Source organism: Chanos chanos, chromosome 7 (assembly GCF_902362185.1).
Source record: "Chanos chanos chromosome 7, fChaCha1.1, whole genome shotgun sequence".
Taxonomy (NCBI): Eukaryota; Metazoa; Chordata; class Actinopteri; order Gonorynchiformes; family Chanidae; genus Chanos; species Chanos chanos.
The window spans coordinates 33440981-33457989 of record NC_044501.1 but is presented as its reverse complement, the minus strand read 5'-3'; the positions used below and the strand labels follow the sequence as shown (position 1 = coordinate 33457989).

At 43.1% G+C, this 17009-nt stretch overlaps 1 protein-coding gene across 4 annotated transcripts; it reads left to right on the top strand.

The window, feature by feature from the left end:
* Positions 1-1309: 1309 nt before the first annotated feature.
* Positions 1310-13620, top strand: mtmr1a (myotubularin related protein 1a). Of its 4 annotated transcripts, XM_030779794.1 has the most exons (18): positions 1310-1428; positions 2389-2494; positions 2856-2879; positions 3460-3483; positions 4468-4563; positions 5109-5184; positions 5617-5711; positions 5899-6006; positions 7771-7872; positions 8023-8106; positions 8769-8918; positions 9213-9401; positions 9851-10036; positions 10384-10590; positions 11018-11110; positions 11299-11412; positions 11593-11769; positions 13415-13620. In XM_030779794.1, exons 1-18 carry the CDS (start codon positions 1310-1312, stop codon positions 13580-13582), a joined length of 2118 nt encoding a protein of 705 aa, XP_030635654.1. In that variant the 3' UTR covers positions 13583-13620. The 4 variants fall into 4 exon arrangements, with proteins under 4 accessions (XP_030635654.1, XP_030635657.1, XP_030635655.1 ...); XM_030779797.1 differs by lacking the exon at positions 4468-4563; XM_030779795.1 differs by lacking the exons at positions 2856-2879; positions 4468-4563.
* The last annotated feature ends 3389 nt before the right edge of the window (positions 13621-17009 follow it).

Here is a 17009-nt window from a genome sequence, read left to right as displayed (position 1 = left end):
TGTTTGGTTGAGAACCATGGGTAATTTGTTGACTTCTGCTTCATATATTTCATTTCTCCTTTTGTGTGTGTGTTTGTGTGCGTGTGTGTGTGTGTGTGAGCGTGTGTGTGTGTGTGTGTGTGTGCGTAATGGGCATTTTTGGATTTTACATTCTAACATGGCAGAGATATGAAGCTTGTCTGATCGCTCATGTCAGATAAAAAAACATTTTGGGAATTTATTTTTTTTCTCTCTTTTTTTTTTTCTCTCTCGTGAGTCCATTTGCTCAAACACATTACACTGAGCAGAGGAATGCTGCATTCTAAAATGTCTTTTTGTTTTTGTTTCTGACATGGTTCTGCCCTATTTCATTTTTGTAGGCCTCTTAGCTTAAAGGGATTTCAGTTCTGTTCACATGTATGCTCCACTATTTGTAAATAATACTGATTAAATTAATTTAAAGATTTGACACAAACAGACGCGAGGTGTTTTTTTGTTGTTGTTGTTGTTGTTGTTGTTGTTTTTACAGATTCTGTGGTGTCTCTGGGATGTGTTGTGTTTCGGGAGGGAAAATACGTATACTTGTTTTTGCTTGATGTTTAATTGCAGTTGAATTTTCGTCTAGCATTATTCATTCATGTATTATTAAATTACTGAAACACACAGGTCTGTCCGTTATACAATCTCCATAACTGTGTTTAACAGGCCTGGTAGTGCGATATTCTAAAAACAAAAAAAAAAACAATAGCGCACATGATCTCTAACTACAAAGAAAGAAAGACAAAGAGGTACGCGTTACAATACTACTGTGTTATTTTAACTGAAGCTGAACTCTGTCCAATGTCGGTTGTTGTTCTATGGCTTATTGCACCGATGCACTTTTAATTATCAGAGAGCAAAATTTAACAGCATCTAAACGTTTAACTGAACAGAGAGCACTGTCGTTTAACAGGAGTTTTAAATGAATTGCCCAGCGTAAACACGTAGTACAGGGCTCTTGTGCCAGAACGTTGCTGATGCTGACACAAACGGGATGAAGGAATGTGAAATGCATGTTGGGTAATGGTAGTGGTCTACTTAAAATGGGTGTGTTCGAGATGGCTGCACTTCCTCGAAATAAATAAACACAAACGCTATTTGTCAGCATCAGAAAACCCACAACAGGAAGCGACGAGGTCTGTAGTCTGTAGCCTAGCTGAAGAGAGAGGAGGGCAGACGGCGATGACATCCTGAAAACAATAAGTGTCAAAGCATCGTCCGAGGTTTTTTCACTATCGGAAGGAAAGAACTCTCTGATAACCTGCTACAATCTCAGGAAGGAAACGAAAAAATGGAAAAACAGTCGTCTGGCTCCGACAGCCCAGTCCTGCCGGCAATTCCGAACAGAAAACCTCGAACGCTTGGTGTTAACCCCGGATCCCGACAAGAGAGCGTGGATTCGCTGGACAGGTGAATTTGTTCATTATCGAATGCAAATATTGAAATGGAATATCAGCTGCTTACATTAGCCTACAATCTTGAGAAAACGAGACAGATTTTTGCAACATCACGCGTAGTTGCACGCACAGCAGTGCATAACACGCCCGCCGTTGAGAGTAACACAGAAGGCTATATTGTAGCTTCCATGGCACACAACTGGCGCGTTGAATTGATGTTTTTGAGACGTTATACACGAGTAATAACAGATGAGCCAGAAAACTCATGCTCGGTTGTACGAATGGTCTTCACAGACCCTTCATTACGTGTCTCCGGTAGATGTGTTGTTCGGAATAGTGTACAGACTAAGGGAAATTCAGTGCTTTTGAACGCCCATGCATCGAAGCCAGTGAACTCTGCCTTATTCATTGCTCCAAATAGCCCCTTGAGTAAATTGAATTCTTCTGGTCTAGACGTGAAATATCGCTTAGCTGTGTTCTAAGTATTATGCGAACCACAGTAACTAAGTCATGCTTATTTAGGTTTGCACAAAGTAAAAAAGGACAGATGAAAATGTCGTTTACCGATTCTATGTAGAAAAGTATCTTTCCAGTCTTCTTCTAATATTAGAACGAGCTTTCGCTACAGTATGTGCTCCCGACACAATTTTAGACATTTTGACCGCAAAAACACCATCTGCCACCCTGTGGCTCACCAGGCCGCTCTGGCAACTATAATCTTTTTAGCCTTTGGAAAACACCACAGAATGTTTCTATTTAAGAAATACGAGCCAAGGTCGGACATGTATGTGTACCAACATTGATCATGTTTTGTTTTTGTTTTTTTACATTCTTCTTGACATCGGCATTTCAGGAATTGAGTGTATTCAACCATAATATTGCAAACGGAGATCCAGTTCAGGGACTGTTATGTAAATCACCAACTCCTCTCTTCTCTCTCTCTCTCTCTCTCTCTCTTTTTTTTATCCCTCAGTCCCACTGGATCACATGTAGAATGGTGTAAACAGCTAATTGCCGCCACAATATCCAGTCAGATTTCAGGCGTGGTTCCTCCCGAGGCAGCAGCGCGTGAATGCAAGGTGGGGGCCTCATAATCTGAGCCATCAATTTTACAACCATATGACGACTGTTTATCTATGCGCTTTTTTTCCCCTCCCTTCAAGATCTGAACATGTCCAAGACGGGGACACATGCGAAAAGAATTATAAACATAATTATCTAATATGGCAAAAACAACAACAACAACAAAAAAGCGTGAAACAGCTTCCGTTTTGTTTGGTTTGTTCTGAGTTCAAGCTGTTGTCCTCTGTTCATTGTGTAATGTACTGGGAGGGACTGGGAGGGCATTCATCCAAATATTATCTCATTTCAAACACGGTGTGATCTCAGCCAATGATGCAGTCTGCTATTATGACATATACATTGTGTTTTGACTGGCAGGTTGGAAAGAAACTAGATTTCAGGGTAAGGTTTATAAAGCAGTGGTATATGTGTGTTTGTATGTGCAGACAATTCCTGTTTGTTTGTTTGTTTGTTTGTTTGTTTGTTTGTGTGCGGTCTCCACAAGGCCACTGCTTTGTTTTGTGCCAAGTTTTTAATAGGAATTATAACTTAAAAGGAGCGCGTTGCACATTTCCGCCATACACACAGCAGATGTGCTCGCGTATGCTTTGCTTCTTCCTCTACTTCTTGTGTTCTCTCTCTGTACCTTTTTGGTAAGAATTCTTTTCAGCTTTGTAGCTTTCATCTGTTCAGTTTAAAGTTTTGCCTTTTGATATAATGTAGGAGTTAAGCTGGGGGTGTGTGTCCTGTCACGCAAACACTGCAACAAGCTGATTGGCATCAAATGTTCCTGCCTTTGTTTGCATCTCATATGTACAAGTATTTAGTTATGTCCATTTTTTCAGTTGGAATATTCTTACCATCATAGACAGTTAACCTCTGGACAGCCTCTGGTTGTGTGTGTGTGTGTGTGTGTGTGTTTGTTTGTCTGTCTTGTCTGTCTTAACCCTATGTTCGTCTGGTTTCTGTCTATGATTTACAGGTATCCAGGAGGCCCAACCTAAGGGTAAGACTTAAACTCTGAGGAGACTAAGAACCTTGGACAACTTTCCTTTGGGTTCTTTGCACACGCAGACACACACGCAAACGTACACACACTCAGCACTAACAATGCAAAGCCACGTGCCAAAGACTACAAATGTTTGTTTAGGGAGTTTTGTTTTGTAGTGTTTGGTGCTATATCATAAGACTGTAGGTCAGTTCAATGCATTGTATTCTGTAACAGTTCTGATGGTATAATTATCGTATGAATGTGAATTACCAGCATCTGTTAAGAAATAATGATCCCCTTTTTAAATTTAACATTGGGAGTACAACAGACTGTAATTTCTATTACTCTAAGAGATCCGAATCTTCTGAGATTAAGCTTGTATTTCCTGTCAGGTCAGTTTCTCACACACACACACACACATACACACACACACACACACACACACACACACACACACACACACACACACACACACAGGTCCCCAGAAGCTTTCACGGCCATAAGTAGTAAAACACACATTTTCTCTAATGTAGACGTGGCGTGTGGAGTTGTAGCTGGAGTCCGCCGAGCTTTAAATCTTTCCCTGTCGAGCGTGTGTGTGTGTGCGCGCGCGCGCGCGCTGACTTTGGGCCTCCGCACATTTCACTTCCTGTCTCTGTTTAGAGAGGCGACCTTTTAGGCCGTAAAGCGTCTCTGTTATCGCCCTGCTGCATTCTTTCTCTCTCCTTCGCTCTCTCTCCCTCCTCCCCCTTTCCCCCCCCCTTTTTTTTCCCATCCTAAACTGTCAGTAACTAATACTAATTTCTGTTTCTTTTTCTTTCTTTGTCTTTCCCACGCTATCCTTTCATACTTTTCTTTCTGTCTCTGCCCCTCTATCTCTTCCTTGTCCTCTCTCTCTCTGTCTACCTGTCTCTCTCTCTCTCTGTCTCTCTCTTTCTGTCTCTCTCTCTCTCTCTCTCTCTTGCTTTCTCTGCTGCTTCATTTCTCGTGACGTTGCAGGATTCTGGTGAGGGGGAACATGGGTATCAGTGTGACAGTGACTCTGATCTCCCTCCTCATATTTTGGCAAGTCTCTCTCACTCTCTCGCTCTCTCTGTTTAACCCTTAACGCTTCTCTTCCTCTGCTCCTGACGCACAGCTGCCAATTCTTATGACGTAAAAGAGGTGAAAGTTATGACCTTGCACAACTTTTTCTGCTTCCTTTTTCTTTTCCCAACCACGTTATTGTGTCTGTCTCTATTATTAGAAATTTGTACTATTCTGTCACTGTAAAGGAACTGGTATTACTAACCATGCCTCATTAATCACTTCTCTCTGTCGTTGTGCATTCTTTTTACAGACACACGACACAATAGGAATTTAAACACTTGAGATTACTATATACAGACTTGAAATAATAAATTAGCCCATGGTTGAGAATCACATTTAAGAGGGACGTTTCTTTTGTCCTCCTCTTTAAAAGCATTTAGATTTGAGGCACAGAGTTTTGGCTCTGTTAGCGTTCGATGTGATTTGCTTTGAGTGAACGAGCTGGATGGTCGTGGATTCCTTTGTGGACTCTTCAAATCCAGTCTTGTAACCGCCGCACGCTTTAGACCCGATTCTGACGCTTCTGGGTTCTGAATGGGGTTCTGTGACAGGTGTTCAGAGACGTCCAGAAACAGATGCAGACGGACGAGGTCCCGCTGGTGCCGGGAGAGTCCGTCAGGACCACGGGTGAGTGTCTGCGTTCGCCTCATGCCGTCAGACTAATATAGGCGTTTGTACAGTTGGTCCTTCCTGCCGGCTGGTAGAAAGCATTTCCAATGCTTCTGTTAATATTAATAGAATAAGAAATTAGAAGTAGTATATAGTACCAAATCTTCAGTATTTACAACACTGTGTCATTGATGCTGGTAAAACTTGGCACTCTTGTCAGGAAAAAAAAAATCAAGTTCCTTGTTTATCAGTTATTTGGCTACCAGCAGCACTACAGTCAATTCCCCAGTGAGTGCAGCCTAGAATGACAAGTTTGTTTGTTTTTCTTCTTTTATTCACACATTTTGGTAAACGAGTGACAAAATTTATCAGCAGTAGGTGGTTAAGTGTGCGTACGCCAATTATGCGGTCGTGACCGGGTTCTGATTTTACACTTTCCCCCCCCCGCAGCTAAAGATGTGATGTATATCTGTCCGTTCACTGGAGCGGTGACTGGCACGCTCACGGTCACAGACTACAAACTCTACTTCGTCAGTGTCGAGCGGGTGAGACGGTCCTCTAATCAACACCACGTTTCCTCAGGCAGATGGTTCCGGGCTTGTGTTAAACACAGACCGTGATTAGAGATTCAGTGTGGTTTTGCATTTTGCGACAACAGGCCTCTGTGTTACTGTGGTTCTGAGCTTTGCTTTTCTTTCTTTTTCTTTTTTTTTTTTTTTTTTTGGCTGGTAGGATCCTCCGTTTGTTCTGGACGTGAACTTGGGTGCGATCAGTCGCCTGGAGACCATCAGCGTGCAGAGTCACGGGGAAAACACTCAAGGCGTGGAAATCGTGTGTAAGGTCAGAGACGCACTCAGAGATACGCTCACACGCTCGAAGACGCGCTCAGAGACACGCTCACACGCTCGAAGACACGCTCAGAGACACGCTCACACGCTCGAAGCCGCGCTCAGAGACACGCTCACACGCTCGAAGACGCGCTCAGAGACACGCTCACACGCTCGAAGACGCGCTCGGAGACACGCTCACACGCTCGAAAACGTGCTGAGAGACACGCTCACACGCTCGAAGACGCGCTCAGAGACACGCTCACACGCTCGAAGACACGCTCAGAGACACGCTCACACGCTCGAAGCCGCGCTCAGAGACACGCTCACACGCTCGAAGACACGCTCAGAGACACGCTCACACGCTCGAAGCCGCGCTCAGAGACACGCTCACACGCTCGAAGACGCGCTCAGAGACACGCTCACACGCTCGAAGACGCGCTCGGAGACACGCTCACACGCTCGAAAACGTGCTGAGAGACACGCTCACACGCTCGAAGACGCGCTGAGAGATACGCTCACACGCTCGAAGACGCGCTGAGAGATACGCTCACACGCTCGAAGACACGCTCAGAGACACGCTTACACGCTCGAAGACGCGCTCAGAGACACGCTCACACGCTCGAAGACGCGCTCAGAGACACGCTCACACGCTCGAAGACGTGCTGAGAGACACGCTCACACGCTCGAAGACGCGCTCAGAGACACGCTCACACGCTCGAAGACGCGCTGAGAGATACGCTCACACGCTCGAAGACGCGCTGAGAGATACGCTCACACGCTCGAAGACGCGCTGAGAGATACGCTCACACGCTCGAAGACGCGCTGAGAGATACGCTCACACACTCGAAGATGCGCTCAGAGACACGCTCACACGCTCGAAGACGCGCTCGGAGACACGCTCACACGCTCGAAGACGTGCTGAGAGATACGCTCACACGCTCGAAGACGCGCTCAGAGACACGCTCACACGCTCGAAGACGCGCTCGGAGACACGCTCACACGCTCGAAGACGTGCTGAGAGACACGCTCACACGCTCGAAGACGCGCTGAGAGATACGCTCACACGCTCGAAGACGCGCTGAGAGACACGCTCACACGCTCGAAGACGCGCTCAGAGACACGCTCACACGCTCGAAGACGCGCTCAGAGACACGCTCACACGCTCGAAGACGCGCTGAGAGATACGCTCACACGCTCGAAGACGCGCTGAGAGATACGCTCACACGCTCGAAGACGCGCTGAGAGATACGCTCACACGCTCGAAGACGCGCTCAGAGACACGTTCACACGCTCGAAGACGCGCTGAGAGATACGCTCACACGCTCGAAGACGCGCTCAGAGACACGCTCACACGCTCGAAGACGCGCTCAGAGACACGCTCACACGCTCGAAGACGCGCTCACGCACACACACATTCACTCTGCTGTAATCGCGTGGCCACGCACAGTAAGCCAGTCATTTGTACAAGACCTCTTGCAAACAGACGGATGGTAACTCATCCGATAATGATAATCACTGTCCCTTGTGCAGTTTACTTTGGCTGCTGGTTCAGAGTTACGTAATTGCAGAATCAGTATAAGGTCATTTATAAATAATATAAATAGTATTGCGACAGAGAGAGTTTGTTTGGTTGCTTTGGTTTCGTCAAACCAAAATTAAACATTTAAAAATCAGACTGTCCAGTTAAGTACACATTTTCACCATGAAAACAGGTTTTAATATTCTCTCTCTCTCTCTCTCTCTTTCTCTTTCTCTCTTTCTCTCTCACTCTTAGGATATGAGGAGTCCCAGGTTTGCCTATAAGATGGAGGACCAGAGCAAGCAGGAGATAGTTGGGATGCTGACCAAGTATGCCTTCCCTCTATCCAATGACCTGGTGAGTCCACCTGTCACTCAGCACAGCCTGGAGGCGGGGCTAGGAGATCTCAGAGCCCCACCTCCAAGGAGAGATTAATCCTACACGCTATCAGAAATACAGTTGATTAATGGACCTGTCATTCAAGCCTATTGGACTTGTTTCTCTCAGCCACTATTCGCCTATCAGTACAAGGAGGAGTATCCAGTAGACGGCTGGAAGGTCTATGACCCAGTGGCAGAGTACAAGAGACAGGTGAGTACCCTCTGTTTTTTGGGGGGGGTTTTTTGGATAGGGCCAAAGACCTCCCCTTGGGCGCGACTTATAGCAGAGTCCTTACTGTGTTATTCACTGTCAATCAGGCAGAGGGTAGAGAAGAGTTGTGGGTAGGACTTAATGAATGGTGTACCTGTCCAAACATGTATGTTCGCTAGATGATACACTGTCAGACATAATGCAGAAACAATGGATGCCTATCGGCGAGACTCTAACCACATAAACCGATGATGTTTGTTGACAAGGAGAGTTATGAATGTAAGTTTTGTCCCTGGGGGGGGGAAACCAAGGATGGGAGAGATAATGATGATTATATCTGAGTATAATCCCTTATCGTGTCAAGCTTGTTGACTGTGGTGTTTCGAATGTGTTTCTTTTTCGTTTTGATATTGTAACTGTGTATACGCAACATGTGAAAGGTAATCTTTATTCTCGTTTAGTCCTGTTGTTCTTGTTGTTTTATTTTAAAATAGTTTAAATAAATGTTTTCTCTAAATGCACGGGTTAGATCCCTCCAGCTCTATCTAATGTAATGGTGATGTAGTTCACTAAGGGCCCAGTTTGAATTATTATGTGATTCTAATTCTGTGTGTGTGTGTGTGTGTGTGTGTGTGCCTGTCTATCTGTGTGTGTTTGTTTAGGGTTTACCCAATGAAAGTTGGACCATCAGTAAGATCAACAGTAACTATGAGGTGTGTGACACATATCCTGCCCTGCTTGTTATCCCAACCAGTATCCAAGAAGACGAGCTGAAGAGAGTTGCCTCCTTTAGAGCAAAGCATCGCATCCCGGTCAGTGTGTGTGTGTGTGTGTGTGTGTGTGTGTGTCCATATACAGTACTCGCTTTATGTACGTGGTACGAAGTTATGCTTTGCTGTCGTCTTTGTGTCTTATTGATTAGTGTATCTTTGAGCTCCTGTGTGTGTATGATTTTACTGGTCGTTTGTTTATCAATATTAGGTCAGACCATTATTTACTCTAATCCCCTACAGTAGAGTAGCTTATTAAAAAAAGCCATCTAACACACGTCCCTCTCTCTCTCTCTCTCTCTCTCTCTCTCTCTCTCTCTTCCTGCTCTCACTCAGGTCCTCTCCTGGATACACCCAGAGACCCAGGCCACTATCGTGCGGTGTAGTCAGCCTCTGGTTGGTCCGTCAGACCGCCGCTGTAAGGAGGACGAACGTTATCTCCAGACCATTATGGACGCCAACGCCCAGTCGCATAAACTCACTATCTTTGACGCCCGGCAGTCCACGGTGGCCGAAACCAACAAGGTGACGAGAGACAAACAGAAAACGTAGCACACGCGCGCACACACACACACACACCCTACATAGAATTAACAGTTCTGTTATCTGATCTTATGATATTATCATCGGGATACTGCAGTCTCACCCTACGAATATAGTCATACAAATCTGACAGTACACGTGATGTTGAACACAGGGGCATAGGGTGTTATGTGTATTTAGCTGTGTATAATAATTAAGTTTTCTGTTGTTATTCTGTGGAAAAATGTATTGTTTTATTCGTTATTTTAAGATAAACGTGCGTGTGTATATGTGTGAATAATAGGTGACTGATAGAATCTGTTTATGTCGAGTTGAGACTTTGAGGTGCATCTTTGAGAAAACAGAAAAAAGAGAGAGGAAAAAAAAAAAAACATGAATGATTTATTTTGCCAAATAAGCGAAAATCTGCCTCTTTCTCTCCCTGTGCTCAGGCTAAAGATGGAGGATATGAAAATGAGAACTTCTACTCTAACGTTGAGCTGAATTTCCTGGAGATCCCAAACATCCACGTGATGAGGGAGTCTCTGCGGAAGATGAAGGAGGTGGTTTACCCGACCATCGACGAAATGCGCTGGCACTCCGCCATCGACGCCACACACTGGCTGGAGTACATACGAGTGAGATCTCCCTGTGCACACACTCACGTACTAATGAGATACACAGACGCAGGATACATTCTAGCTTCAGTACATCTGAATAAACAACACACGCAAGTTAGTTAGAGAACATTGATGTGGCAGGAGCACACAGGCGTATACAGATACACTGATAGACACACACACACACAAAACTGTTGGAGTCCAAAGTGTTTTAGCATTGTCACACTCAGTAATATCATATTTATCCTCCACTGTTCTGTATCAGTTCAGCTCCTCACCTTGTTTTGTGTGTGTGTGTGTGCGTGTGCGTGTGCGTGTGCGTGTGCGCGTGCGCGTGCGTGTATCTGTGTGTGTGTGTGTTATAGCTCCTGCTGGCTGGTGCAGTGCGGATCGCCGATAAACTGGAGTCCAGTAAGAGTTCAGTGGTGGTCCACTGCAGTGACGGCTGGGACCGCACAGCTCAGCTCACCTCTCTGGCCATGCTGATGCTGGACAGCCACTACCGCACTCTCAGGGGCTTCCAGGTGCTGCTGGAGAAAGAGTGGATCAGCTTCGGCCACAAGTTCGCCTCAGTGAGGAAGACAGACAGCCTTTTGTTTGTTTGTGTGTGTGTGTGTGTGTGTGTCTGTCTGTTTCGGACAAAAGGACTCCTCGCTGAATAAGAGGAGATGGTGTGTGTGTGTTTGTGTCTGTCTGTATGTGTACATTTGTATATTCACCACAGAGAGAGAGAAAGACAGAGAGAGAGAGAGAGAGAGAGAGAGAGAGAGAGAGATTGTGTGTGTGTGTGTTTGTACACGTGACAGTGAGTGATGCTTGTGACTTGTAAGCACACGGAGTTTTGACTGTGGTCTTCTTTGCCATTCAGGCGTGAGGCTTTTATACCCTCATCAAAATGTTTGTGTGTTTTTTCCATGCCAGCGTGCATGTGTATAAATGTGTCATTAACATTCCTTCTTTCTTTCTTTGTTTCCCTTTTTTTTTTTTTTTTTGTTCCAGCGCGTCGGCCATGGAGATGAGAACCACGCTAACTCAGAGCGCTCTCCTCTCTTTGTCCAGTTCATAGACTGTGTCTGGCAAATGATGAGACAGGTAAAGTAACATGACGCGTTTGTCTAATGTTTCATCTCTGAATCTGAATCGCTGCTTTATTTAAGTTTTACTCTCTTGAACTTCAAAGCGGATCAAGTTATCTGAGGTTTCAAAAGGTATGCTTAACATTTCATTGTAATGCAACTGTTTACCATGGTTTTGGGTGTGCGTGTTTTCTGCTTTCTTAGTTTCCCTCTGCCTTTGAGTTTAATGAGCTCTTCCTGATCACCATCTTGGACCACCTCTACAGCTGTCTATTTGGTACATTCCTCTACAACAGTGAAAAGGAGAGAGTTGAAAAGGCAAGTACCACTTTTTTGTTCAGGGGGGCATTGTATTAAATTAAATTTAAAAGGTATTAGACATTTTTCTTCCCTTGCATTACTGTACGCTCGGATCAATAAAAATTCTATGTTTGTTTCCAATCCTTTCTTTCTCTTTCTCTTTCTTTCTTTCTTTCTTTCTTATTTTCTTTCTATTAGGAAGTGTACAGTAAGACGGTGTCTCTGTGGTCCTACATAAACAGCCAGCTGGAGGACTTCTCAAACCCGTTCTATGTAGACTATGAGAACCATGTTCTGTATCCCCTGGCTAGCCTCAGGCACCTGGAACTCTGGGTCAGTTATTATGTCCGCTGGAACCCTCGAATGAGACCACAGGTAACACACACACACACACACACACATTTTTGTTCTGTTTGTTTGTTGGTTGGTTTGTTTGCTTGCTTGCTTGGTTCAGTCACCTCTATCTGGTAACTGATCTTGTTCTCTAAAGACTGCGCTCCCATATTTTAGGTGTCTAATAGCACCAAGCAGTAAAATTTTTTTTGCCCTATTTTGGAAGAGACATGCAGGGTTTGAGGCTCTTATGTGTTTTAACAGTGAGCTAGATCAGCATGTCTAATTAACTCAGCCACACATGTTTTCCCCTGTTTGCAATGGCTGAGACAGACAGAGAGAACACTGCTTTGTTTGAATTAGACTGACTATTATATTAACTTAACTTATGTTGATGTTTTTGCTTGTTTTTGTGTTTATACAGCAAATTAGCTTGTGTTAAACTACCTCCAAGTTTAATTTCGGATTGTATAAACACTTTTTTGTATTTATATAATCTGCAATCACCAGAGTACACATTACATAACTGAAAGGACGTGAAAACAGTGTCTGCTCACAATGTGTTGTAATAATGGGGGGATTAAGTACTTAAAACAGGGCTCCAGACTTGCGACAATTTTTTTGAAAGTGCGCGAGTTAAAATTTCACGTGGTTTCATTCGTGCGAGTTAGGCTGTTTTGGCGCTCCTCCGGCATGGGTACCGCGTTAGCCATTGTGGTTGAAAGTAGCACTATTTCTTCTTCACTAACTCCGTCGGTCTCTCCTTACCTGCACTCTCTCTGCCTGCGCTGTCATCGTGTACACGCACACTGATGCTGAAACGCGCTAAAAACAATCCATTTAGCTGTGACCGCGCTCCAAAGATGACGCGGTCTATAGATGATTATTTTAAAAACCAAAATGAGAAGAGAGAGGAAGAGGCTGGTGGAGAGGGAGAGCCAACGATTCAGACGCAGCTGATGATGAGAGTGCAGGCAAAAGTACTACTTTTCAACCACAGTGCCTAATGCAGTACGCGTGTTTGCGGTACACAGGAAATGCTATGCTGCGTGTATTGTAGGCAGCGCGGCCCGTCCATTGCAGGCGACTCTAAACTTGTTACCGGGTCAACACAGTTTAAGATAGAAACTTTGAAGTTGCACAACGACAGTAAGAAACACAAAACCTGCAGGACGAATCACGCCCCCCCCCCCCCCCCCCCCCCCCCACCTTCTTTTCAGTGGTTAGATGAGAGTAATCAAGGGAGGATTCATTAAATGAAATACAATAATAAAAACACAGGAACACATGTAAAAACATACATGCTGTTGTTATGCTTTGCTTTTATTTGATACCATTTTTGTTATCTTTTCTTTTAAAATTATTCAACAGAAGATGACCTATTTTGTCTGCCACTGCTTGTGGGCAGAAAAACTTAATGTTCAGATTAAAATATTTTGCAAATATCAAGTCTCAAGTCACTGTCAATCTTTACATCAATGCAAAACTAGTGTATGCAAATGAAGACGACTATTCATCAGCATGGAAGGTCATTGATTAATGCCATGCTTTACTGAGAAAGTTGGTAGCACAGTGAAAAAGTTAGTCTGGAGCCCTGATTTAAAAGCAAGTCTGAAATGAACCTCTGAGAAGTATTAACGTAAATGTTTGTGTGTGTGCGCGCGTGTGTGTGTGTGTGTCTTTGTAGATGCCGGTCCATCAGAACCTGAAAGAGTTGTTGTTTTTGCGCGCGGAACTGCAGAAGCGAGTGGAGGAGCTCCAGAGAGAGGTTTCTTCATCACACTCCCTATCCTCCTCCTCTGAACACACCTCCTCTCCCTCACACGGCGGAACACCTTTACACACCACCGTCTGAGTGGACACACACACACACACACACACACACACACACACACACACCGAAATGTATATTCTACCCATAGTGTCTCGTTTGACAGTTCACATTACATTAGCAGGTTTTATTCCATTTCCTTTAAACTGTGAAAAGAGAAAAGTTCTCGCAAAGTTCCTTGGCAATTTGTAATCAAAAATATTTAGGTCGTATTTCACGGAATTAAAAAAGGAAAGAAAGAAAATGGCACTTCAGTATTTTTTCCTAAATTGTTTTGAGAGCTAATATTTGACCTGTATATAGAAACAAATTGAATTAATATATTTGCACTAAGATAAAACTAATATGTATTCTGTCAGTGATTTATTTTCAGTGCACAAATCTCTCATTACTAAACTTTTATGGCCAGTGTTTCCAAATATTATAATATTTCACTGACTTGAGTTCAGTGCCTTTGTAATTGTCCTTTTGTAAGGGAGGAACTGGGACTCCCAATAGGTAATTTTTCCCACCTTCTGACTTGTACTGAAATCATGAAACATTTTTAGCACTCCAGTTTAGCGATGGACTTTTATGCTTTCAGATCTAAAATAGTCTCAAAAGTCATCATTTTGATCCTAAATGGAAATGAGACTTTAACCCCCCCTCCGCCCCTCTCTCTCTTTGGTTATAACGGAATAACCCAAATAGACTGAAGTGATTGAATTCAGGCTGATTTCAGTACCTGCTGAATTCAAATGAACAAACTAAAGATTTTTTTATCGTATTGTTCCTTTAAGATAGACATGTACTCCATCCTCTGTGTTTCCCTCATGTTGTTCAGTAGAGTTCTGACCCTAAAAATGCTTTGATGCGCACCTTACGTTTGAGCCAATCAGTGGACAGGGGCCTCAGGGAGACTCTGTCTCTAAACAAATGCCAAGCTTTCTGAATTTTGTTACGAACCTCACTGTGTTACCATGTCATTGTGTCCTCTTATAGTTTTACATCATTACGGTACTCATAAAGGGATTAATTTAGCTCAGTTTATTCACTTTAACTTTGATACTTTGCTATTTTTGTCTTTTAATTTAATGTTTATTCATGTCATTACACTGAATTACGATAACAATATTTATATTTGTGTTGTGTGCTCGTGTAGGTAAGCAGTATATTGTAGAGTGTGACTGAGGATGTATAAAGAGAAACGTTTGGAAAGGTTAACAACCCATTTGTAACCATTTTAAGAGCTTCTTTGTGGACTTCATGAACATGTTTGATTGTGAGGTACATAGTGAATGAGAGAAGTTAAGGCTCAGCTGTGCTATGGTGGATAAAAGCCAACCTGGAAATGCTTCCTGTATTGGGAATCATGGGTATTGTAGTCCACACACATTAATCAGTGCCTGTATCTCATTTTGGGTGAAGAAATTCTTTCCTTTACAAACTGTAAAGGCTGAGATTGAAAAAAGCCAAAACTGGTTCTGAATCAGTATTTTGGGTCCATTTATGCCATGAACAAATATGTTATGTATTAAGAAGTACATCTTGGCATTTCTAATGCTCAAAATACAATAGGTTCTGGACCACTCACTTGTGTTTGTATGTTAGCCTGGTATAACCAAAGGCTAGGCTAGAACGACCTGTTTTATTTTGTTTTGTTTTTTGCTTCATGCTGAATCCACTCTTATATTTAGGTCAGTAATGACGAGAAAGTAGCCAAATCCATGCGAATCCTAAGCAGATATCTTTTCATTAACGGATGGTGGCAGCAAGTGTTGCTCTGCTAGAGTTAAAGCCACACTGAACTTCCTGTGAAGGGTATGATTCTTCGTGTTGCTAATTTGATGTTTCCCGTTAGTGGTAAGTGGTTGAGAAGCTGTTTCTCTAAAGCCACATCAACACATTTATTTGATTCTATCTATTTTTAAAAGTTGTCTTTCATGATGTTTTTATATATATTTTTTTTACACTTGCCCTGTGTATTTTTTTTTTGTCTCATGTTGTCATGCGTTGTGTTGTTTTCACAATTCGACTCTTTTAATCGTGCCACACCCAACGATCAGACTGAAAAAAAGAAAACTTCTGACATTCCAGAATAAAAAAAAAATAAAGATGAAAAAAAGACATCAAAATGAAGTTGTTTTCTGTCATTTTTATTGGGTTTCTTCATCATAATCTCTTCCCTTGTGTTTTGCCAGTGAGATAACAGTGAGATTAAACAGGAGATCTGCAGAGCTACAAAACTTGGGCATGTTCACATAGATATGACTGTACAGGCACTGCTCCATCTGTTTAGAAGTGAGACCAAAATGTGAGCACACTGTGCAGTCTGATCCGCATGAACCTGCCCCCTTTTCACAGCAGTAGAAACATAACAGCTCAGAGAGTAAAGATTGTCAGCGAATCCTACATCACTTCTGCCCTTTCATTAGTGTGTGTTTGTGTGTGTTCATATATATACATACATACATACATATATATATATATATATATATATATATATGAATATGTGTCTATATGCATGGGATAGTGTGCTTGTGTATGTGTGTGTGTGTGTGTATGCTACAGTGCACAAACAGGCACTAATGAAGTGATGAGGTTCCATGCCAGAGGCTGGTAGAGCTCATTCAGTAAGCAATGCAGGAGCCCTATTAGAACAGTTTTCAGATCAGTGGCATTAGTGGTATTGGGTGGTAACATGACAAAACCCTTCACTTCTCTGGCAGTGCAAATCCAGGACACTTCAGGAAAAACTGGTCCAACAACACTCAACCAAATCTCCATATAAACAACCTTGTAAGCAAGAAAAAAAGTCCTCAAAATCTATAGCTAGATATCTGAAACATGCAGGTCTGTACAGTTCTGTGTGCACACCCTCATTTGAACAGTGTTGTAACTTCGGTCCATCTCCAACCAGAGACCCCAGAAATCCTTTAATTACCAAGTACAACTTCCAACTGGTGACCTTATGGAGCAACCAATCCTCATTAAGAGATGCGGTCACATGTTCGTGACGAGATGTTGAATCGACCAATCAGATGGGAGGTTTTAACAGTCGGTTGTATTCATTCACAGAAGTTTGTGATTCTACCTTCAATAGCTGTCATATTTTTCAGAACCAAGTTTTCAGGGTTAGCTGTAATCATCTCTTGGATATTACAAATCTCTGTAAAGTCCAATACTGCGCACTTAATTTTGTTGGTGCCAAGTTAATCTCAACCACAATCTTCAATAACAACAGTACATTTCCATATCTTTCCATGTCAATGGAACAGCCAACAGAAACCAAGTCAGTGAACATACATTAGAGGCTAACCAAATCCCTTGATACCAAATCTTTGGTGTTTAAGTGTTTTTGCCAAGTGTAGCACCGCAAATACTAGCTAAGAGTGGTAAAAATCAAACAACAACAAAACAAAATGGCAGCAGAAGCCAGAGTTACATTCAGTAAACATTCTGTTGGTTACTG

What these genes read in the sequence shown, in the direction of transcription:
- mtmr1a (XM_030779794.1), top strand. Translation starts at nt 1,310, where the DNA reads ATGGAAAAACAGTCGTCTGGCTCCGACAGCCCAGTCCTGCCGGCAATT. An exon ending in AGAGTCCGTCAGGACCACGG is followed by an intron (nt 5,185 to 5,616) that starts GTGAGTGTCTGC and finishes CCCCCCCCGCAG; the next exon opens with CTAAAGATGTGATGTATATC. An exon ending in AAAAGGAGAGAGTTGAAAAG is followed by an intron (nt 11,413 to 11,592) that starts GCAAGTACCACT and finishes TCTTTCTATTAG; the next exon opens with GAAGTGTACAGTAAGACGGT.